This window comes from Anopheles merus, chromosome 3L (assembly GCF_017562075.2).
Source record: "Anopheles merus strain MAF chromosome 3L, AmerM5.1, whole genome shotgun sequence".
NCBI lineage: Eukaryota > Metazoa > Arthropoda > Insecta > Diptera > Culicidae > Anopheles > Anopheles merus.
The window spans coordinates 33,785,913-33,809,630 of NC_054085.1; the positions used below are offsets into that span (position 1 = coordinate 33,785,913).

At 46.3% G+C, this 23,718-nt stretch overlaps 3 protein-coding genes across 3 annotated transcripts; 2 read left to right on the plus strand and 1 right to left on the minus strand.

The window, feature by feature from the left end:
- Positions 1-15,654: 15,654 nt before the first annotated feature.
- LOC121598930 (alsin homolog) lies at positions 15,655-22,249 on the minus strand. The gene is made up of 7 exons (XM_041926306.1): positions 21,248-22,249; positions 18,121-19,683; positions 17,492-18,062; positions 16,646-17,416; positions 16,384-16,563; positions 16,171-16,316; positions 15,655-16,094 (listed from the first exon to the last, which is right to left on the minus strand). The coding sequence occupies exons 1-7, from the start codon at positions 21,999-22,001 to the stop codon at positions 15,844-15,846; spliced, it is 4,236 nt and encodes a 1,411-aa protein (XP_041782240.1). The 5' UTR covers positions 22,002-22,249; the 3' UTR covers positions 15,655-15,843.
- Positions 20,447-21,467, plus strand: LOC121598932 (ATPase inhibitor A, mitochondrial). Its single transcript, XM_041926308.1, has 2 exons — positions 20,447-20,832; positions 20,966-21,467. Exons 1-2 carry the CDS (start codon positions 20,783-20,785, stop codon positions 21,189-21,191), a joined length of 276 nt encoding a protein of 91 aa, XP_041782242.1. The 5' UTR covers positions 20,447-20,782; the 3' UTR covers positions 21,192-21,467.
- Positions 22,250-22,494: 245 nt separating the features above from the next.
- Positions 22,495-23,639, plus strand: LOC121598931 (39S ribosomal protein L15, mitochondrial). Its single transcript, XM_041926307.1, has 2 exons — positions 22,495-22,703; positions 22,805-23,639. The coding sequence occupies exons 1-2, from the start codon at positions 22,602-22,604 to the stop codon at positions 23,558-23,560; spliced, it is 858 nt and encodes a 285-aa protein (XP_041782241.1). The 5' UTR covers positions 22,495-22,601; the 3' UTR covers positions 23,561-23,639.
- Positions 23,640-23,718: the final 79 nt, after the last annotated feature.

A 23,718-nucleotide genomic window follows, 5' to 3' on the forward strand; every position in this document is an offset into this window, starting at 1 on the left:
AGCACGTGGAACTTTTTTAAAATTAGAAATTTTAATACGGTATCTTCTATGTGCGGGATCCTTTTTGCAGGGGTTTTGTGCAACACTTTTCACAGATAAGAACTCTATGGATCAATGTGATTCCGTTTTTCTTTTAGATTAGTTTGTTAGCTACTACAGTGCTTAAAGCTTATGTTACATAAAATCTTGGTTTCTTTTTTATTATTTTTATACACTGATGTTTTAAACTTGTAATACAAACAAAAAAGTAGTTGTGAGGAATTATATTACATTCAAATTAAACATATTTGAAAAATAAGAGAAAAAATGAACAAAAATGAAATCATTGCTAACGGACATTGTATCTTAAATAATTCCGAACCTGCGTCATTGTCATATTGAAGTATATTTTATTATGAATTGAATTATAACAATTGGTCATTCGTATAATTGGTTCATTGGTGCAGAAGACTGTGGAACATTGAATCTGTATCGAAACATTGTTTTTTTTTACATATCTTGTTTATTTACAGTGAATTTAATGTTGGTACAATTTTTTCAATTTATTACATTGAGTAAAACCGCTAAATAGCCTGTTATTTCGCGAAATAAAACAAACATTTTATAAAATTACAATATTTGAGTTTTGGCAACAACAGCTAACAGAACTTGTAAATCTTTCAAGATGAGTTGAAATGAATTATCATACATTGTTCAATTTTTGTTCAATCTTTATTCTAGAGAAATACGTGAAATTGCATTTGTCGGAAATTGACTTTTTACTTATTCCTAGCAACTTGATGAAAATGATGCTCATAAAGTAGAAAAATATTTAAGCAAAATAAAAGAGCCTGTACAGGATCCTGTAAACCCTGCCAGTGGAAATCTAAAAACGTTTCTAAATTCAAAGATGAAAAAACACACCCACAAAACCGCATTCATTTTCAACTTGTCAGCAAATAAAGTCAGTTTTTTTGGTTGGGATGAGCATTAGATGGCTTGAGCAAGAAAAAAAAAACGATTTCAGAGAAACCAAACATCTAAGCACTACCGCAATGAGGACGTCCAAAATGAGCAAACAACGGTCGAAACCGTGCCAATTCCTGCTTTCGTCCACCATGCAATCCATACACCAGGCACACAGAAAGGACACGCATCTAGCTGGTGTCACCCGCGAGTATGTGTGTGTGTGTTTAATTTTGTGGGCCTGGATATTATACTATCAAATGGCAACCGGTCTAATCTGCCACACGAAGCAGCAAAACAAAAATGGTAACCTGAACAAAAAAGTCATTAAAATATGACAGCGTCATCAAATCCACCCCTGCGGGCCAGTTTGTAGAGGCAAGTGAAGTGGAAAAGAAAGTAGCTGCCGATTTGTCTTTTAGTTTGCCTTTCCTAGCTCTTTCCCTCCGTTCGCACTTTGTTTTAGAAAAGATCATCATAATGCGACACTTTGGCGAAACCGGCCGAAGGGTGGATCTATGCTACGCTCCGCACTTCAGTCCCACTCACCACCCCTTCGAACCCTTCCGATGGATTGAATTTCCCCAGAATTCAGTTGAACGACCGAGACTCGCCCACTGCCACTCGAGCGATCGATTGGTGGTGATTTAAGGCGCACAACTTTAAATCAATTTCCCGGAACCTGGCCCCTGCTGGATTAAACGGGGCCGCAAACGTTTTGCCAATTTGACATCGTTTGACAATTGGAGTGACCCGGCCGGAGTTGGGCGATCGGTGGTGGGAAGCGGGATTTTGTGGAATTAGCGCACACGCTACCCTGGGGACACCGGCGGCATTCTCCTTTTGGGTTAATGTTCAATTATTTACTTGCTCTGTTCTTTTTGTCCGTTTTGTTGTTTTTTGCTGCTGTGTCCCTGTCAGTCGCTTCGTCAGTGTGCCGGCCGGCCGGCCGCGTCGGAGAGCAGTGCCAATTGGAAGTCCCCATGGTCAAATTTCAACGCCGTCAGGGGGATCCGGCCCCGGTCTGGCCCGCGGTCCCGGTGCATAATGAGACAGACGGATCGTTTCCGCACATTTGCACACCACGGGAGCGAACGGCGAGGGTCAGCTCCCGGGAGGTGCCAAAGGGACATGCCTCCACATTTCCCCGAAACAACGCGACGCGGGAAAGCCAGCCGTCCCAAACGCGCGTAAAGTTCAATAACGCGTGGTTTGGGGGTGATTTCTTTTCGCCGTTCTTATGTGGTTTTGCGGTACGCGGGCGTCTCTTTCGTCGGTCGTCGGTAGCGTCGTGCCCGGCACATAATGATGCGGTGCCCTTGGGCAGTGTGTGTGTGTGTGTGTCTGTTGGGTGGGTGGGTACCAGCCAGCCCACAGTACAGCCACTGCCACTACACTCCAGAACGAGGGAGACAGTTTTAATGGAAGCATAAAAATCCATTTTTCTCATCATAAATGTGGTGTGCGAAGGTTGCAGTCGTCGATACGGCGGAAGCACGAACGCACACACACAGCCACAAGCTCGTAAAGTAGTGGCAGACAGCCGTGTTCAGCGGGGAAGGCTACCGCGGCGGCACCTTTCGCCGCGAGCGTGAAGGTGCGCAAAACGTAAACAGAACCCACGCCGGGGTCTTTAGGGCAGCCACGAGCTTCTGCAGGCGGATTTTTTGTTTAATGAAACTTTGCGTAACGGTTGCAAAGAAGAAACTTTAGCGATAATGACGTAACATCGTAAGAGGGTGTGAAATATGGGCTAAAACAAAGATTTCTTTTTCATTATTTTTGGTTTTGGTTTTTGGGACAAATTAATACAAGTTTGTTTTAAAACGCTGCAGTTATTTACATTGGGTGAATCGTTTATCAAACCTTAAAAATCGTACTCAAATTTCAAAACGTTGTCGCGTATTGAATATTTGAAAAAAAAAAGAAAACATTTGTTTTAATCCATGCTGTACTTGAAGACAAAAATAAAATATTGAAATACAAAAAAACATTTTAAAACTAATCAATAACATAAAATAAACATACAAGTAACATCTAACACAAAACCACGAAATAAAGCTAAACAGTAAACACCAGAATAAAAAACTAGAAAGTTAAAATGAATGTTAAAAATGAGTGAATTCATTGAAAATCTTGGCGGAACAGGTGAATAGCATGGAAAAGAAAAGAAAGAATAAATAATAATAATAATAATAATAATAATAATAATAATAATAATAATAATAATAATAATAATAATAATAATAATAATAATAATAATAATAATAATAATAATAATAATCATAATAATAATAATAATAATAATAATAACACAACACACACATAAAACATAATTCAAAATAGCGAAGAAACTATTCAAGAATCGCATTTAAATACCAAAAGAATCATACTTTGCTAACATATACCATAAAATCAATTACCAAGCAGAATGGAGAAAAACTCCAAAACTGGCATGGATAATCATGATTCTCATAGTTCGAGATAACCTTAAAAATAATAGATACAATTTTTGAAAAATCATACAATAAATCATTTACGTTCCTTACATGTCCTTACCCTCAGAGATCGACAAACCCCCCGGTTCGATACAGCCATTAAATGGGGAGTGGGGGAGAAACAAAAGATGAAAACTACCACCACCATTAAAGCGTACAGCTTTGGCCATAAAATTTGACGATTCGCAGGAAAATGCTACCCAGCAGCAGTTATTTATCTATGTTGCCGGTGTCGGGTTTTCCTCGCGCTCTGTCTGGCTGGGCGGGAAGTGCGGGAAGTACGACACCAACCTCAACCCCTTAGCCGAGCGTGCAACGGCCAGCGGGATCGATCGAACACCACACGGCCAATGACCTTCAGCAGTGTGGGGTTGGCGTATCGGTTCGAAGGCTAAAATCATCCAAACACCCGTAATCAGGCGGTTCTAAACTTCCGAAACTATAGGTACAACAGGCCCTTCCGATAGTGTCATAGCCAATTTGCAAACACAGGGCTTCCCCCACCAGGTGCAGGTATCACGCGTATCACTATTCGTTTCGAATGGTAAAAAGCCGGGCCTCATAATCCAATAAAATTGTAAATTGATTGCCTCCCGGTTGGCCTAGGCAGCTAGGCTTATGTGGAGCGCCATGTGTGTGTGTGTCTGTGTGTTTGTAAATAACCCCTTTTTCTAGCCTTCCTCTAGCTGGCTGTGTGGGGACAATTTGCATGCAAAATTGCACCGTTTAACGCTGCACGGGCTGGGGCAATGGTGTCGCCTCTGTTTCGTCGTCCAGTGACGTGGAGTCTCTTCGCCTAAGGGCCGCTTTTATTGCGTGGTACCTCACCTGGAGACAACCCTGGAGATGGCCAAACAGGCGAGCTGGTCTGCAAGCTGATGATTGATGGTGCCGATGAGTACCGGTATCTCTATCTCCCTCGTTGGCGCTGTCGCTGTGATCAATGCCACGGCGGTTCTGCCACTTCCTTCCTGCGCAAAATCACTTCCGTGCGGCAATGGAAGCATAAGCAAAAGGTTTAATGAACTTCTCGTGCACGATCGCGAGCATTATGAAGGACAGCGGTGGAAGCTACGATATTGTATAATATCTCGACGGAATGTGCGAAATAATGCAATGTATCATCGATGTATCTTCGTGTATTTCTGTTAGGGAATTCGATTTTACAAATTCGAAAAACGCACACAATTCCCATCGAAACGTGCCCTGTTTGAAGGGGTTTCGTACTCTTGCCGGTCCTTGCTCAATATTGGAGGCACAGGAAGAAGTTCGTCAGTCAATCCGTCAATCGAACCACGCCGATCAGTTGCCTCATGGACCTGATGTACCTTGGCCATGGACGAGTGCAGAAAGCTGCGCACGAAAGGGAAGAAAAACAGCAAAAAATGGATTCATTACAAAATCATTATACAGCTCATTTCGAAATTCAGTTCCCATCTTACCGACAGGTCCTAAGGGATGTGAAGAGTCCAAAATGAACATAAACAAGCTTGAGAACGAGAGAGAGAGAGAGAGAGAGAGAGAGAGAGCGACGCAGCATCCCACCAGACGATCCAACCATCGTGAGAATCGATCTAACTCGATCAGTTTGCGTCCGTTCGGCTTTCGGGTCCAAGATATTGGCCGGCCCCAGCTTCGACGTATGATTTGAAGAGGCCGACACACACACACACACACACAAAACCGAGCAAGCTGACCGTTGTGGTAAGAAGAATGCATTTGCTAGAGGTCACATGAAGTGGATCGTGCAAAGAAGTTGTGGTGGAAATTTCGAAATCAATTCGTAGCATCCAATATGCTCAAACTGAGCGTTTACTTGCGGCAAAGCTGTGAGCAATGGGAAAATCATTTAGAAAAGCTTCAGTCTGAGCAGACTTATTGCTAATCCTTGCATTCAATAATTTGTCAAATTGCATCCCCGGGACCACAGACAATGCACCTCCCCACCACATGTAACCCTGATTAAGGGGATAGTAAGAAAGTTTATGTTTCGTCAACCGCGCGAGAAAACACGGAAGATGGCCAAACGAGATCGTTTTCTGTGACGATTTACTGTCTTCTGTCGGACGAACTCTCCCTGCCTCCTTCTGCATTTACCACCGTACCACCATAAAATCCCGCTAGCCTGGAAGGTCATCGCCGGTGCACACAGCACAACGGGACGATCCCAACGTCGGTCCCAAAATGGCACCAGTGCCCGATGATTAACCATTCCCAGGCGTCCCTGGCCGAACGCGCGGCACACAGACAGCGCCGGAAGCTGGCCATATACGCCGCTTATATACGAGGCGGATATGACCGATGGGGCTCCACAGCCCGGGTTGCGACAGCGCGCAAGGACGCATTACTGCGACGATGAACTTTTTCCTTTCGGGCAAGGAAGGCTAGGAAACAACTTTCTCCTTCTCTCCGTCGGCAATAGAGCGACCCTTGCCGGGTTTTACTTCCCCGACCGGAAATGCTCCTCAAAGGAACAAGACGTGTTTGTGTGCGTATGAGCGTGTCTGAGAGAGGGAAAGTTTTATTGTTATCTGCATTGATGGCACATTCATCTGCGCGGCGTGTGGATTCAGACGCGGCGGGAACCATGTCTAGCAGCATGACACTTTGCACTAAAAATGTGCCGTTATGCGGTATGATTCTGTTCCCTGAGTGTGGGTTTTGGGGTGGTTGGGGGATTTGGTAGAGGAGGGGGGAGGGGGGGCTGTGATATTCTTGCGATTGCTCTGACCCGTCGCTTAAAGTATGTTTGGTGATATCTCAATCACCCCAGAGCTTTGGTGCACCACACGAAACGAACGAAACGCGGGTTTAGTGTGCTGCTTTAAGAACCATTCGCTAGAAATAGGAATGTTAAAGTTATTTGAAACAGAATTTTTGCGATTGTTATAAAAATAAACATTGCTATGTTGTCTAGAACATGTAAGGACCGGTATGAGCACTTTGAGTTTTATACAAACGTAACAGCATTTAGGGAACGCTTTGTAACGTAATACACGGTTTATTTTAATTTTTTTTCTGTCTTAATAAGTGTCTTTGTAAAGACCGGTATTTGTGTTTTATAAACTAAGCCCTAGTAAAGCAATTTTACAGCGGACTTTGTAAAAGATAAATATCAAATAAACGCTATAAAACAGAACAGAAACAAAATGGACCGTGGATCAATTTAAGGATAACAGATAGAGGTTATGTTTAGTTACCTTATTACTTGTTCGTTCGGTCTTATTTTTATATTTCTAGCATATTTATTGTCCTTAAATTTGTGTATTTTCATTTTTGTTATGATTTAGAATTGGTTTGTTCAAGTTCTGGTTATTTTGAGCAAATCGTATTTTTCCTGTTAGAATTTCTGATCGCTTTCTTTACTTGCATTCTGTTTTCCTTTCTTTCATTCTTTTTTGGTTTGTTTGTCTAGGCTTGTTTTTTCCATTTTTCTATTGTATTCTTTCACCCTGTTCCTTAGTGCTGTTATCTGTTGTCTTTTCTATTTTAATTCTATTTACTTTGTTCAGCTTTTTTCCCTCGTTTTGTTATTTTCTTTTCGTTTACGTTCCGCAATGAAAATAAATATAACACGTTTTTCCAAGTCAGCTTCCAATGTAAAAGATGTTGTTCACCCCGTGGTAGATGTTGGTACACATCAATCTGATATTTCAATTTCATCATAAAATTTCTTTCGCTTGATTTTCAACACGCCCCATGCGGAGTCTGATTTGATTTGTTGAAAATCATGTGTGAAAGTTGAATTTTCATTATGAAGCAAGTACACCATTTGGCAGCTGTTGAAAAACATCTTGGTGGCGGTCAATATGTATGTGTACATTCGGAAGTGATTCAGGGAAAACCAAGAATAATTCAAAATATTTCGTTGGCAGTTTTACTACGCTGAATTAGCTCATTATGATCAATCAAAAGATTCAAGGCTCAAAAAATTGATTTTATAAACTCTTCCTGAATAAAATCATCATCTCCCTGCTCTTCGTGTAATGGAGAATAATAAAGATAAATTACTAACCCTAAAATTCCCAAAAACAATCAACACAGCAAACATCTATACGAAAGAATCTATCTGCGCTCTTAGCAGGAAGTCTGGCGCTATTTTCACAACAACCAGGATCGTAATTCCTTTTCCTCCGAAAGCGATGACAAAACGCGCAAAAGGAAATGTCTCTCCGTCACTCTACTCGCACTCGCACTACATAGCCAATAGATTATATTGTACCACATTGCAAACATTACCACCGAAGTCTCGAACGCAAACGCACGCGTTCCCGCTACTTCATGTGTGCCGGTTCCGACTACGGCCCGACGTGCCAAACGCCACGTGACACCATTTGATTTATTTTAGCATTGCATTGCGCACCAGTCGTTCTACCAGTCGCGCCGACCGACCGACACTGCTACTACTGCTACTACGAACCAATTCTCGGCTCCATTTCCTTACACTCGAAATGAAAGTAAAAGACGGCGCACATCATGATTTGGATAGTCCTAACTACGTCGCGCCCCAACAACAAGAGCACCCACACCTCATCCTCCCCAGCACTGGTGAATCTAATTTGCATTGGTTTTATATGCCATTTCACTTGTTGACCAACGATGTGCTCGTAAACATTTGTGGATCGTAAAGTTGTGCTTTCATTTTTATTGCGTGCGTAGTTTTATTTCATAAAAAAAAAACAAAAGAGAGAAATCCTCCCAAAAAAGAACGAGCGAAAGCAGCTTCTGCACATCAAAAGCAAGGCGACAAGTATGTCTCTTAAAAGGGTGACGGAGCGTTGCCGGTCCGCCAAAATTGCCCACAGCATGTTCACACTGTGAAAAATGGTCATTACGCACCCGGAGTACTCACCGCCTGCGTTAAAAAAAGGAACTCTGAATCGTCCGAAATTGGCGGTGTTCCTGACGTGCAACAAAGTAAGGGCCCGTGTTTATGACATTGATCGAATTCCCTGTGCTCCGAGTTCCAGGGCACTATCGGTACCACCAGCCCGTAGCCCCGGAAAGGAATTCCCGTCCATCTGTGCGTCTGTGCGTGCCTGTGCATCCCTTCGGTCCGTTAACTGATCGTTATGATCGAGCAGTAGCCCGCAGCGCCATATTCGGGCGTTGGTTCCTTTTAAGCAGCCTCGAAACACGCCCGAACCCGATTCCCCGAAGCAAGAGAGGGACCCGGACCCATCGCCACCGGTTTGTTATTATTCCGGTGCGTTTTTGTGGAGTGCGCCTTCCACCTTGGAGCTGTGGCTTGGAGCTGGAAAACAATAACAAAAGACGCTCCGGGAAGGTAAACGGCGAAAACGGTCAGCTCATGGGTAAATATATGCCATTATCTAATTAGTAATCAATAAACATATTACGCAAAATTATGTACCCTAGCGTGGGGTGCACCACGACTCACTGGCGCACTGCTTGCGAAAGGTTCCGGCGAAGGACGAAGGGCAGTGGTTAGGGAAAGCATAACCCAATTTCAATAGCTATAATTGTTGATGGCGCATTGCTTTACGTCGAAGAGGAGGATTAAAATATTTAAATATATACTGTTTATATGATTTCCCTGCACATGTTTATGCATTCTTTTAGGAGTTGTACAAGAAAGGATAATCGTTGAAGATAGAGATAATTGTTTTTAATTCATAATTTTTCATACACAAGTGGATATTCTACATTCTATTCACCAATTCCTGATTAATTTTTGGAAAATTGTCTTATTTTTTGATAAAAACAACCCAGTTTTTATTAACTTTACGTTTTTCCAATAAGAATATTTGAAATTTGCCTTAAATTATCGTGTCTTTTGTTATGACAATGTGCTCTTTCAACCGCTTTTTCAAATATTCTCCTCATAACGCAATGTCACCATTGTATTGAAATGTCATTTCTCAACAGCACGGATTAACGGACAGCCGGATAAAAGGTACCGGGATAGTAGGCATTATCAAAGAAATTGACTTTTTCGACATTCTGTAAATTTAAAATACTTTACTTTTATTTGCGATTGTTTCATTTAATTTTAAAATCTTTACTTTTGTTGCTTCTTTAAAATAATGGAACGTTTATTTATAACACAATATCGACCGTTCCATTCAATTTGAATGTAGGGTTCCCTTACTTTCTTGCATGTTGGGAATGAAAGTAGTATATCAAACGTTGACTTCAAAGCTTTAAAGAGAATGTGCAAAAACAGATTGTGAAAATTGATATAAAAAAGCTAAACGTAAGTGATATGCCAAAATGTTTTTAAATTATAAGAAAACTCCTATTTTCTATATCTTTTTGTAAAAACTAATATCTAAACCTAAAAATCAACACCTAAAGTTGAGAAAAATGAATGTTTTTACAAAGCATATACATCATTCGCCGCTTTAAAGGACTTCGCAGCAATGCATTAAAAAAAACCGTTCATTCAATCTCGCTCACGCTACTGGAAAGCCGAACGTATTTTTTTTCTCACGACCAACAACAGTAAAAACACATACAAACACACACACACGCCGACCACTTCCTGTGACCATTTCCCTCTCTCTCCCTCCACGCCTCCCCCTTCCTTGTGGAAAACGTGACCGTTTTTGCTTCCTCATTATGGAGCACCGCACCGCAACCGATGGGAACGAAACCCGCGAGAGAGCAGAGGAAAAAAGGCCGCAGCCGATTCGTTCTGAATCGGGAAGCAAAACAGAACTGGCAAAAACACGCCGACTACTTCCCCACGATCTCTCCCCCCCCCTCCCCTCCCACCTTCCTCCAAGCCAGTAGACGAGACCCGCAAGGAATACAAATACGCCAGTGCCGAGAATCTTAAATCTCCGCTCGCGCTGTGGGTTGTGAACCGATATGCCCCGAACGGCAGAAGAACTTGCGAACCAAACAAAGCGTTGTCCGTATGGGAAGCTGCGGGATTCGGTGAGCGGATCGATTGATCTAGAGAGGCGGCCAGCCAGGAAGGGAACGAGGCAGGAATCCCACTTTGCCGATGAACGAGGTAAGGACAGGTCCCACATTGCAGTCGGTGTGTGTGTGTGTGTGTGTGTGTGTTTCTAAGCAAATCCTTTGACCAGTGAGAAACTTTTTGCCAAATGATGAATTAAAAGATGGTCAAAAACCCCCGCGAAAGAGTTGAGACGGCTGGCAAAACACACGTTTTTGAAGCGATGTGGAAAAGCGGAACAAACAAACGCTGCGGCGATAAAACGCTGCGGCCCCGAGCCACAACAAGCGCCGAACGGGCACGGGCAAAACGGAAGAAAGAGGAACACTGACACAACACACTCAGACACAAGCAGATTTTACGCTGAAATAAAGAAACCGAGCTGAGTTAGTCCTTTCCCGAGCCGAGCCTTAGATGCGAAGAGATGAAATGATAATGACCTTATCCCGCCAGCTCGGGTTCGGGGCAGGCAGCATCGCTCATTGTACACATTGCTCACCGTTTAGCGCATAAATCATGCCCCTAATCCATTGTGTGTTTTCCGCTCCACTCGGGGCTTCATCACCTTCACCAAACGGCCCCGAAATGTTTGTGATGATCCTTTAAATTGCTCAATTATCTAGCGCACAGTGGTGTGGAATGTTGCTTATTCGGGAGTCTCGCGAAATATGTTACACCGTGCACCATGCAGCAACAGCAGCATACCGTTTGGGCGTGTGCTTTGCGTTCGCTTGTTTGACAAATACTTTACGCGAAATTCCGACGTTTCGCTTGACTAATGCCTTTTCCTTCCATTGCTTCCTCCAAGCTTTCAAGCAAAAGCATTCCGGTGAAGAAGAGCGCATGATCGGTGATCGTTAGCAAACAGGCTCGATCGATGATTTATAGTGCGCAACGCAACGGCAGTGATCCCTTCTCCTTGATGGCAGTGATGGCTTCTGTTCGTTGACCGAAGTCGGGTTGAGGGTTGCATCGGCCAGAACCGTTTCCCTTCCCCCCCCCCCCCCCCGTGCTGCACAGTGCCCTTTTAAGGGCCCTTTCGCGATCGTTCCACCCCAAAAACGTACAATAAGATGTGCGCGCGTACGTGTCAGAATGCGAATTATGCTGCCCCCATCCCGTCCCGGTACGGAGCTAATTTATTGGTATTCCAGCGCACTTATAGGATGCGAATGATGATGAAGCTTCGGGCTTCTGGTGGTTAACAAACCCGGCAGCATGGCAGATGGTGGAAAAGCTTCTCCCAGCGGGCCGTTTGCCCGGGCGGTCAATTATTTCGCGAACGTGTGGAATTAATTAAACCAACCCGCAGCCCCCCACCCCCCCCCCCCCCCCAGTGCCGATCGGTCGTCTTTCTGTTGTTGATCGCAACCCTGTTTTGTGGCCGTGATTTGTACCCAGTAGGACAGTACCGATGGTTCCCGTGGATGCTGCCAGTTTGGTGACATTTCGAAACATTTCGGCACAATGCATGAAACCGCTGCATTCCCCACATTCGGGCACTTTTGCGCCGCGTACAAAACCAAGTGGATGGAAATTTAATCGTTTACCAGTGCCTTAATTACTTCATCAAACGCATTCCAAACGCGTCCGCGCTAAGACAAACAAACAAACAAAAAACAGCTCCCAACAATGCGTTGATAAAACCGCGTTCGCTTCGGCAGCATGCTTCGGTATTCGACGATCGGGACTCGCATTTTGCCCTAACGCCATCGTTGATGCAGGGGGGGGGGGGGGGGGGGTGGGGAGGGGCGAGGGTTGCCGCAAAGAAAGGAAACTGCAGGAAAGAGAGCGAGGGGTGAAGGGTTCACCTCGGTTTCTGTTTGTACGGCCGGGGGAATGGGGTCCGTTTAGCCCTTGGGGCGGGTGAACTTTGCAACTTCCAGGCACCGGGGGTTTGATGAGAAAATTGCAATTACTATTGACAGGCGAGCGGCCGTCTCATTCTCCGATCGGTTTCGTTTCGATTCCACTGCTGGAAGCTTTCTTCCTTTTTTTTAACGATGCGTTTTATGTTCTTTGATTGCTTTAAATCATTTCCGCATATTTTTGGAGTCAAGAAAAAGTTCTTGTGTTATAAAAATAGATAGAAATAATTAAACGATTTGAGCAAAAACTGTTCCTTTTTATTCTGAAATGTCATTGTTGAGCCAAAAAGATGATGATGTAATAAAATAAATAGATTAGATTTTTTATTATTATTCAACGAAGAAAGATAAGTTCCTGGATTACAAAATTGAGTAAGTGCCAGAAATGTAATACCCTCCTAATTTTATCTTCTTTTAGCGCATCCATACGCATGTGGCTCGGTGGAGTAATGGTAAGGTCGCCTGATGCTACAACCCCGGACTTGGACTATTCCCCATCTAGACCCCCCCTCAGTCAATTGTGTATATCATTATGCCACGAACATTTAAATAGACTACTTATGCGCTATATTATATTTCATGTGGGAGAGGAATCCTTGATGAGGTTTACACAACCATTTCTAGGATTCTGCAAAATTAATAACGTTTTGTTAAATTTTTTTCGTATTATTTTGCATTTGCCTCACGGTGTATTGAGCATTTTCGACATATCCCATTGAAAATCAGTACTAATGATCCAAAAACAAAGTTGGAAAATTTGAGACGCTCCCAAACAATGTTTGGGCTAAAACCTATAAGAAAAATGTTGTCCTTAGTTTAGGAGTCATGATTGTTTCAGGCATCATATTACTTTCTTCTCTGAAGATGTTTCCTATTAGAATCAAGAGGTTATGTATAACAATTTCTTTTGGTCAATAGTTTTATGTTTATATTTCTCCAACAATTATCAAAAGGTGGATCAGGTGAGCCGCTTACTTCTATGTGTAGGTCGTCACTCGCTGTTTGATTTCAACATCTCACTACAATCCTTCAAAGACCGGTTGTACTCAGGGCGGTCCTGACATATCTCCTAATTGTTTAATTTATGTAAACTATGTATATATGTATTATGTATATGTATTAAGATCATTCACCGGGACTCATATAGTCCAGTGGATTAATTAATTAATAATAATAATAATAATAATAATAATAATAATAATAATAATAATAAAGCATAGTAAATTATTGATGGACATAATTAATAAATAATAATAATAATAATAATAATAATAATAATAATAATAAAGCATAGTAAATTATTGATGGACATGATTACTCAGACTACTGGTTGAGTGTGATGAAATACAATACAATGAAACAAGTACAATAGAAATGAAAAAAATGGTAGAGATAATGAACAAAACGGAAAAAAAATGGAAAAAAGAAAGAAAAAACATGAAAAGAGAAAAATTAAAAAGAATTTTCAAACATAGAAAATATTGGCTGAAAAACGTGATGGTCGACTTAAGCGAAAATTCGAGATACGCGAAAGTCTCCGGAACACATTATTTGCGTAACTTGGGGGAACAGGCTGTACTAATAGGTAAACCATGTATTAAACCATAAGTTTTTTTTCTTTTATAAAACCAGAAACATGGACCCTTTCATGTTTCAAGGCCTTATAAAGTGAAAAAATTACTTATGATTCACGCTGAATGAGATAAAAGATTAGAATAATCTGTCAGCAACTGTAAAACTGTAAAACTATAATAAAAACAGGAATATCGGGATGAAGATCGATATCGCCCATTGATGATTATTCATATTTTTATTAACTGTACAGACTTAATTTACTTACCTTTTGGTTTTCGGCTTTTTCTTGTTTTAATATTTCATTTTGCCACCAATTTACTCCAATGAAGAAGATCTGTCCCGAACTGTATGGAGTCGCCTGGTGTGTCACGAATGCTTAGTTAGTGCCAACGCTCCAGACCTCACACGGAGTGATTTCTGTGTTCCAAAACGAAGACAAAAAACGCCCCCAGCCCCCAGATGATGCGTTGAGCACGTGCGATCAAACATCCACAAGGCAGTGATGCAATCCCGCTGGCCCCTTTCCCCTTCGCTCCAAAACCGAACCTTTTTGACGGATGTCCCCGGCGGCAACGGCGTGTCAAACCCTCGACCGCCTGCTGTACCTGCTGGCCCCGGGCCTCCAGGTACTGCAGGCTAAATCGATTTGGCTCGTAGCACTCAGATCACAAATCAATTAACCATTTAGCGCATGTTATTATTTCCTCCTGTTTCCAAGCCATGAACGGCCGGGGGACACCGAGGAACGCGTTTGGCCTTCGAGCTCGATCGATCGAGGCTGTGTTTTTTTCTTTTGCGTATCGCTTTCCGACCAGTTTCGCCCAACACGGACAAGATGCATGAGGCGAAACACGTTTTTCAGCAGCGATAATACCAGTAGCATTATGCACGGGCCATGCTCATCCGTCGCTGATGTTGGAGCCTTCCGTCTGTGTGTGTGTTTGTGTGTTTGTGCAGAGAAGATGTGTAATTTTCGTAATTATTTAATGCACGGTTGACGAAAGGAAGCTGTTAGAAGATGGCAAGACGCGGGAACGCACGGAAAAGAATTTAAATAAAGAAAAAAAAAATGGTATAAAGCGATCCGTCTCCTCCCGTTTAATGCACTTCGTTCTAATGCATGCTCGCGATGGATGTGGCCATTCATCTGCACTGTCCCGCCCGGGCAAGGGGATGTTCCATTTCCTTCCCACCCATTTCGCCAAACGCCATCTCGCGCCATTAATCATCCCGAACGGTTTTCGATCATAATTTCAAATCAACGCCAAACGAGCTCGGCACCGCACATCTTTACGCTCCACATTTGCGCTCCGATCGCTTTCCGTACCGGGCATTTCACACCACATTCCACTAACAAATGGGGCGAGGGGCAGGAACATACATTCCTGCATAAATAATGCCCCCCCCCCCACTGCCGGAGGCGCGTTTTTGCGCGGCCTGGAATGACTGAGCCTTCCCAAAAACATGTGCCCGAGAGCGCGCGCGCGGTCACACGCGGCGCCGTAGATTTGGCCGTGACATCACGCGCAACAACAGCACAGCAGGCGGATGGCGGAAGCGTTGTCATGTCATTGCCGCCCATTATCAAGAGCATCATTATCGTTATCATTGCGGTTACAGCTAGCGAAGCATAATTTGATGTGCCGGCCGGGGGTAATTTGCTTAATTTATTACCGGGCAGTCGACTGGTGGAACGGGGCGAAGTAAAGTAAAGGCAAAGTTTACATAAACAAAGCAAAGCGGTTGTTTTTCCCCGCTGGTCCAGATTAGCTAAGCATAAAATGAACATTAAGTTACAATTTAAATTCAATGAAGTATCGAACAAAAAAACCCGTTAAACTGCTTTTTTAAACGATACCGTCCGTAGGTGAGGACCGTTTGCTAATTAAATATATATATTTTTGAAATTGGAATAACAGAACAGAACTACACTTTCTAACACCCTCTCAAACTGGCACTGGGCCTGACTGTAAAGCTACGAACACGGGGTTTTGAAATGCGAAACTTCTACGACGGCTTTACTGACTGATTACGCTCCGGTGCCGGTCGGATCGAACGTTTTGTTCACGAAGAAGTTGTTGCTAATGATGTGCTGATAGGACGCCTTGAGCGTGATCAGACAGTAGTCGTTCTGCGTGTTCCGGTAGCTCACGCCGTAGTCGTTCTGCATCAGGTCCTCGAGCAGGCTGATTTCGGCGCCGAGCTGCGGCAGGTCCGCCTTGATGATGAGCCATATGATCAGCTCGAGCAGGTTGTCCGCCGCCACATCCATCCGCACTTCTAGGGAAGGAAAGCAAAAATGGTATGTGACACTCAAAGCAACGCGATTGAAGGACGAACGGTGGAAGGCACTTACCTTGCTCCTTGCACGCCTGGTCGACCAGCGTAAACGCGTCGTTGATATGCTTGATCATCTCGCTCGGGCAACACTTCTCCCGGAAGCGGTTCAAACTTTCGATTGCTTGCTGATACTTTTCGTGCTTGATAATAGGTACTAGATTGCTGCAAGATCGCAAGTAAGGTAGTGAATGGCTGTTGGATTTTTGCAATTTAAATAGAAAACTCCTACCGATTGATGTCGAGCAGCTGAATCAAATTTTCATCAGTCTTTTTCATGCATATTAATATCCGCTGGCGGTAGATTTCATCGTTCTTGCTGCACTTGCTCGCGTACAGCACGAACAGGGCCGAGTATATGCCCTGCGTCATGAGTATCGGGTACAGCAGGCTTTGGTAGGACACGAGCTCGCTGCAAAAACAAATGCAATTACAAACGATCGTTAATCATTGCCTGCTCACCAGCACTTCCTCCCACCAATGTAACTCCCTACTCTTCAATCATGATGGAATCCTTCGGCAGGGCGGGAAACATAACCGTCAGCACCAGCGTGTAGATCCGGCTCACGATCGAGATCCACTCGTTCATGGCCGGCTCGCACAGGATCGAGTGCGGCGTGTACTTCCAGCAGCTGTACGTGGAGTAGAAACAGTTCGACAGCTTCTCGAACAGCCCGTGCAGCGGATGGTAAGCGCACTGGAACGCATCGGTGAGGTAGTTGCGCAGCAGCTCCAGCCCGTCCCGATCCACCGCCGCAATGCAGAAGTTGGGAATGAAGTCGAGATCACGAAACGGGGACGAGTTGCGCACCCGCCCCCCGTACCCCGAGGGGTTGAGCATAAACTCGTCCTCCTCGCCACGGGACGCGACGGACGAGAAGCTTTGCACCGATATGGCGTCCGGCGCGATCGGGGGCGATGGTCCGCCCGGCGAGGCGCCCTGCGCCCCATTATGCAGCGACAGCCGCGAATCGGAAAGGCTCGAGCGTAACGAAACGGTCGATGCGTGTTGCAGCTGATAGCCGGCCTGGCAGATCAGGGCCGCAGCACGATCGTCCAGCTCGCCCGACGAGGCGACGGCAAAGCTGTTCGCTTTCAACTGCTCTTTTCGTTTCGCGCGGCTCACAAAGATGGCGACCCGGTTCCACACCTTCTTGATGTCCATGCGGCGAATCGCGACGATGTCGCTCGTCCCGAACAGCGTCTCGTGAAAGCAGGCAAAGATCGAGGACCACTTTCGCTCGGCGTTGATTTTAAGATCCAGCCTGAAAGGAACAACAACAAACAAAAAATCGCATTAAATCACCGCAAAATGCTACACCGCACCCCGCTACGCTTACATCGGCACCTTGTTGAAGGTCTGTTCCATCGCCATCGTCGCGCTGCTAATCTTCACGCCGGACCACGTGCCGCCGAACATGCCCGTCATCGTGTGGCCCGCCATCTTCGTGTTCGAGTCGTCCAGCTCAAACTGGTCCGCCTCGATCTCGCGCTCGGGATAGTAAAACACGCCCTTCCCGAACGGGCCCTCGATCGTCAGCTCGCCCCTGTAGTAGATGCCGCTCGGAAAGATGGCTAGCCCGCCCGCCGAATGAGTCAGTATGTCGTTGGCGAAGAAGCCCGCATAGTACGTGCCGTTCGTCGTCACCAGTATGCCGTTGCCGTGCTTCTTGTCGCCCATAAACATGCCGATGTACTTGACACCGTTCAGGCTGTCCTCGATCACGCCGAAGCCCTCCTTTTGATCGTTCACAAAGTCCCCGTTGTACTGGTAGGCGCTGGTCGTGAGCGTCCCGAACCCGTTGTACTTGTCCGCCTTGAAGTAGCCCTGGTAGCGGAAGTAGTGCGTGGAGCGATTGCTTGTCGTTTTGAGCCGCCCGTACCCGTCGTATTTGCCGTTCACGAATTCACCTGCAAAAAAAAAAGATTTTATTCGTACGAAAGACTAAACACGATTGCGTGCACTTACCTTCATAAATGGTCGAGATTCCGAACACGGTACGGTTCATGCACCCGTAGCCCGTAATGCTGCCGTGATAGAACTCCCCACTGTACGACCGATCGGCACTGGCCAGCGTGCCGATGCCATCCATCTGCCCGATCATCCACATGCCCTCGTACCGTGCGCCGGCGAGCCGCTCGTACCGATCGCTGTACGTGTACTTCGCGCACCGATAGAGCGGCTGCTTGTCGTGCGCCTGCTTGTCCAGGCACTGCAACACCTGCGCCTTCAGCACGCCCAGCCAGCGCATCTTGTCGGCCACGTTGAGCGTGTGGCAGCGGAGCGTCTCCTCCGGCGTCACGATCGTGATCATGAACCGGTGCTTCTCCTTGTACCGGCTGCGGTGCAATTCGCTCACCTCCGTCGTGATCCAGACCAGGTTGAGCGGGTACTGCACTACCTGCACGCCGGACAGATAGCAGAACACGTCGCTAAACAGCACGAAACGCGGCGAGGAGGAGAATATGTTCACGTCCAGCAGCTTGAGCGGAACGTCGCTCGAGTCGAGTATGATGCGCCGCTGAGGGTCGCGCAACGGCAACCACTTGGCGTTCTCTTCCCGCTGCCAGAAGTCTTTGGTTTGCTTCGTCACGTTGCCCGTCTTTTCGCTCACCTCCTCGTTCAGGAACCGCAGCCATTCGGATTTGATCGAAAGGAGGGCCGCTTCCGTCGCTTCGTCGAGCGTTTTCTCCGCCTCGTTTGTGATCAGCAGCTCCGCCAGATCGATCTGCACCTGCACGTTGTCGAGGTAAATTTGCAAAATCTCCCGATCCGTGCCCGTCATTAGGCTGAGACACTCGTTGTCGCAAAAGCACTGCAGGAGCCGTTGGTACAGCAGATAGATCTCGTCGTGCAGGACGATCGACACCAGCCGGCTCGTGTCCTGACTGACCAGGAATGTGCGGAAGGACTGCATTCTGAGCAGCAGCAGATAAAACAGTGTAGTGCACAGCCGGTAGTAATACTTTGCCGACACGGTCGCATCCCCCTGTACTACCGTGCCTCGGGGTTTCGTACCGTTTTTTGCGTTTATCTCTTTGACGTGCTTTAAAAGCGCTTGCAGTGTCGCCTGCTCTTTGCTGTACAGCTTCAGCACATCCTGCCGGACGGGCAGATGGTTGACCAGCAGCAAACTGTCGCTCGCCAGCAGGAACGGAATGTGTTCGCCGGGTTCGCGGCCTCGGTGCAGCTCCGGACCCGCCACTTTGTAGCTGAGCCACGCCTCCTCGGAGGAAGCTTTAATATCGTACAGCTTGAGATCGTTCGTTAGCACGTAGGTTTGAAAGTTGCCACTGCACACGTCCAGCACGTGCTTGAAGCGGTTGCACACGGTCGGCGTGCTGGTGTTGCCCGCATTGCCCAGCTTCCAGCTGATGGCTTGGTTTTTGTTCATGTCGCCCCAGAAGAACAGCTGACCGTCGATGGTGAGGGCGGAGGAGTAGTCACAACCGGAGGCAATTTTTGCCACGTTGTTTACGTTCAGCTGATGAATCTTATCGCGCCTTATGTGATCGCCCGTACCCAGTTGTCCTACAAAGAGATGGGGAGACAAGTAAGTTGGTAAGCAATGATGGAAATTATTTATAAGCTTATTTAAAAGTTAAATTTAATTTAAATGATATATTTTGAATGAATCCCACGACCGCTCCACGTTCATGATGCACTTCGGATTAGTGTTGGGTTTCATGATTCTTTCGTTCAGATTCATTGCTATGAATCTGCAGTGATAAGTGATTCAAATCTCGAAATTTTCATAGATTCTTTTAAAGATTCCTGAATCTGCTCATGTATCTTGAAAGATTTCATAGATTTCATAATCTCCAGGGATTAATGTATCTTTAGAGATATATGATTATCAAATGATTGAATTTGGCCAATCCCACCTAAAACATGCCCGTCGTGAGTTCAAGCCTCGCATGGACCATCTTCTCGTAGCAAAAAACTATCAGGCTGCGTGGTTCCTGCCAAGATGTCTCGAAAGCCTGTATAGGCTGGCGTGACCACGTAAGTTGTTACGCCGATAAGAAAAAGAAAAAAAAGCTCAAGCTCTAGGAATGTTTAGAGATTTATGAATCCCATGAGATTCATTCATCCTTCGAGATTGAATTATTTGAGATTTATGAATCTTTCAAAACACATTGATCTTTCGAAATACATGAATCTTTCCAATCGAGATAAAGATTCATTGAATCATTCTCGATATTCATTCCGATGAATCTGAATCAGATTTACCCAACACTACTTCGGATCAACCGGATGAACCACAACAAAGTTCACGCTGCGTTCATTTCACTGTCGCGTGTGTTAAAAACAAACCAGCCGAACACGCACCATCGGATTTACGCGCACAACGCAAGGGTGGAACTAAAAAAAGATTTTAAAGTGCAAACTGCATCGCCGCGTTCGTCAGAAAACGAACCAACCTTATAAACTCTATTGCACATTTTTCTCCCATCTCTTCCGTGTGCGGTGCGCGCAAGAGTAGAACGCAATTGAAAGCAATCGGCACGCTGTCAACAGGCGCAGTGAAAACCCGGGAACCAGCCGCACAAAGCAACATCTTTGACAAGGGGGGTGTTCCGTGTTTCGATTCACACACACACACACCACGTTTGATAACTTTTTCTTCATGTTCGCACTGCAGCACCGTTTCGCACGTCTCTACCCTTCGTGTTTGAGGTAAGCGTCGGGGGGAATTTGGTTTTATCAGATAACACCCGCAGCAAAACGAACGCTACCATGGTTACGTAAGAAACTTTCCCCACCCGGTTGCTGTACCTTGTACCCGCTTTTTTGCCGACCCTCTTTACAGATTAGCCAAAATGAGTCAGGTCGGTGAGATGGGCAGCGGTGCCGGTAAGGGAGGTGGCGGCGGTGGCTCGATTCGCGAGGCCGGCGGATCGTTCGGCAAGATGGAAGCGGCCCACGAGGAGGAATACTTCTACAAGCAGCAGCGCGAACAGCTGGCCAAGCTCAAAACGACCACCGATGGAGCAGCGGCAAGCTCCACCAAACCGGGCGGCCAGGAGCAGAAGTAGTGGGCGGCAATTATGTCCCCATAAGCGTTGTGCTACATTAGCGCAGACTGTCTTACCTTTGTTCACCTTGCCGAAGCTAGCGACACCCGTCTGGTGCAGCATGTGGCCGTAGATCGACAGCTCCTCCAGCGTGGCGGAGATTTCGTACGAATCCCGGCGCCGGTACGGCTGAATGTTGAAATGCTCGAACAGGTTGCGCCAATCGCCGTACACGGCAAAGTTTTTCTCATCCAGTGCACTCTGATCGAACAATATATCCTTCTTGATGGAACTGTACACCTTGGTGCGTCTTTGCAGCGACACGATAGCGAAATCGATACCCGCCGCCAGCTGCTGCACGCAGTCCTGCCTCACCTCGTGCACCTCCGTCAGCTGGTCGCAGTTGAACACGGTTCCGAAATCGCCCTGCACGTACAGCCGGCCGTCGCCTGCGAGCAGCAGGATGCCGTTGTTGTTGCAGCACACCCGCGCGAACCCATCGCGATCGGGGAACAGGTGCGTCCACTCGTCGAGCGACCCGTTCCGGCTGCGATGCACCGTGCCGCTGTCCGCCTTGATGCAGAATATCCAATTTCCCTCGGTGTCGAAGTCGGTCACGTCCCGCTCGAGGCAGCGCAGCTCGACGGTTTTGTCCGTGGCGCGGTGCACCCCCTGCAGCAGCACCCCGTTCGCGTCGAGCAGGATGTGCGTTTCGCCAAGGACGCGCAGTTTGACGCCGCAGGCTGGCTCGTACCCTTCCGGGTGCACTATCGACAGCTTGCCTTCCTCGCTCAGGTCACAGTAAATGGACACCAGCTCGGTGGCAGCCATTGTGTGTGTGTGGAGGGGGGGGCGGGTTTTGTTTTGCTTTGCGATGGGGCAGGTGCGGGTTCACAGCTTTTCCTCGGACTAGATGTGGAATCTCATGTTGACGAAATGGAAACGAAATGGCTACAGCGCCCTTAAAGATACATCGCTTCCGTATTCTTGAGGTTGAGTCACTAAAAATAGATTTTTATCTTGCAGTTCTTTTGTACACGAGCTTTCATGGTGCTTTGTTATTGTTATGAAAGCAGGACCATCGCAACCCACTGACAGGTGTTCCAAGTGACAGCCTGCGTAACGTTCGCACAGGGTAGCACATTATTTTTATTCAACGTTATCGATTTGTGTTTTATAAACAATGACAAAATTAGAGTTTATAAAAATACAAAATAGGATTAAATTCGTAATCAATCCACTTTTTGCCATTAAATCATGATAAAATGGTCATTTTTTAATTTTAGTTTGTAAAATCAAAATGTGTTTTCGCTGCATATTCTGCCAACCCTGCTCGAGCTGTCAAACTAGGCGACCTGATGTGACGGAGAAACAACAAATGCTCGTGTTGTTGAATTTCGGTACCGATTTTTCACTTGTTTCTGTGTGAAAATGTCCGTAAAACACACCACAGAGAAGGCATTGCAGATGCTAAGGACGCTACCACGCGTCACTATCGGAAATATACGCGACAACCCACAATCGAAGCAAAACGTAAGTTGATAAGACCGGGAGAACTCCGTTCCCCCACCGGTACCTTTACATAACCATAACAAACTACATCACGGCCAACCCGCGCATGCTTTTGCTTGTAGGTAAAGCGCGGCCGCGGCCAACACGGTGGCGATAAGCATGGCGCCGGAAACAAGGGTTCGGGCCAGCGCCAGAACTACATGCGGCTCGGGTACGAAACGGGCAACACACCGTTCTACATGCGCTTCAGCTACGAGCCGTACTACAAGGGGCACCACCTCAAGCGCGAGTACCCGCCGGTCAGCCTGCACCAGCTGCAGAAGCTGATCGACACGGACCGGCTGGATCACCGGGCACCGATCGACCTGACGACGATCTGCAACACGGGCCTGTTCGAGGTACGGCCCGACCTGCTCCATCACGGCGTCCAGCTGACGGACGAAGGGGCGGACGATTTTAAGGCCAAAATCAACATCGAGGTGCAGCACGCGCCCGAATCGGTGATTGCGGCCATCGAGCGCAATGGGGGCGTGATCCGGACCGCCTACTACGATCCCCACAGCCTGTACGCGGTGGTCAATCCGAAGAAGTGGTTCGAGAAGGGTGTACCGATACCGCGCCGCATGCTGCCGCCGCAGGACGCGGTCGCGTACTACACCGACGCGCGCAACCGTGGCTATCTGGCGGATCCGGAGCAAATCAGCGAGCAGCGGTTGGTGCTGGCGCAGAAGTATGGCTACACGCTGCCAAAGATTGAGGACGATCCGGACTACGCGATGCTGACGGAGAGCAAAGATCCGCGGCAGATTTTCTACGGCCTCAATCCCGGGTGGGTGATAAGCTTAAAGGATCGGGCGATCATACGGGAAAAGCAGTGAGTGAAAGCCGGTCCTGGTAAGTTGTTGGCAGGAAGTTGTAGTTTAAAACCGTGGAATACACGCAGTGTTTCGAGGATAAGCAAATTGTAATTTCGTTTACGTGTGGAACTGTTTACGTGTGTCCGAAAGATTGTTCCGGCAAGGTGCAAGGTGAATAG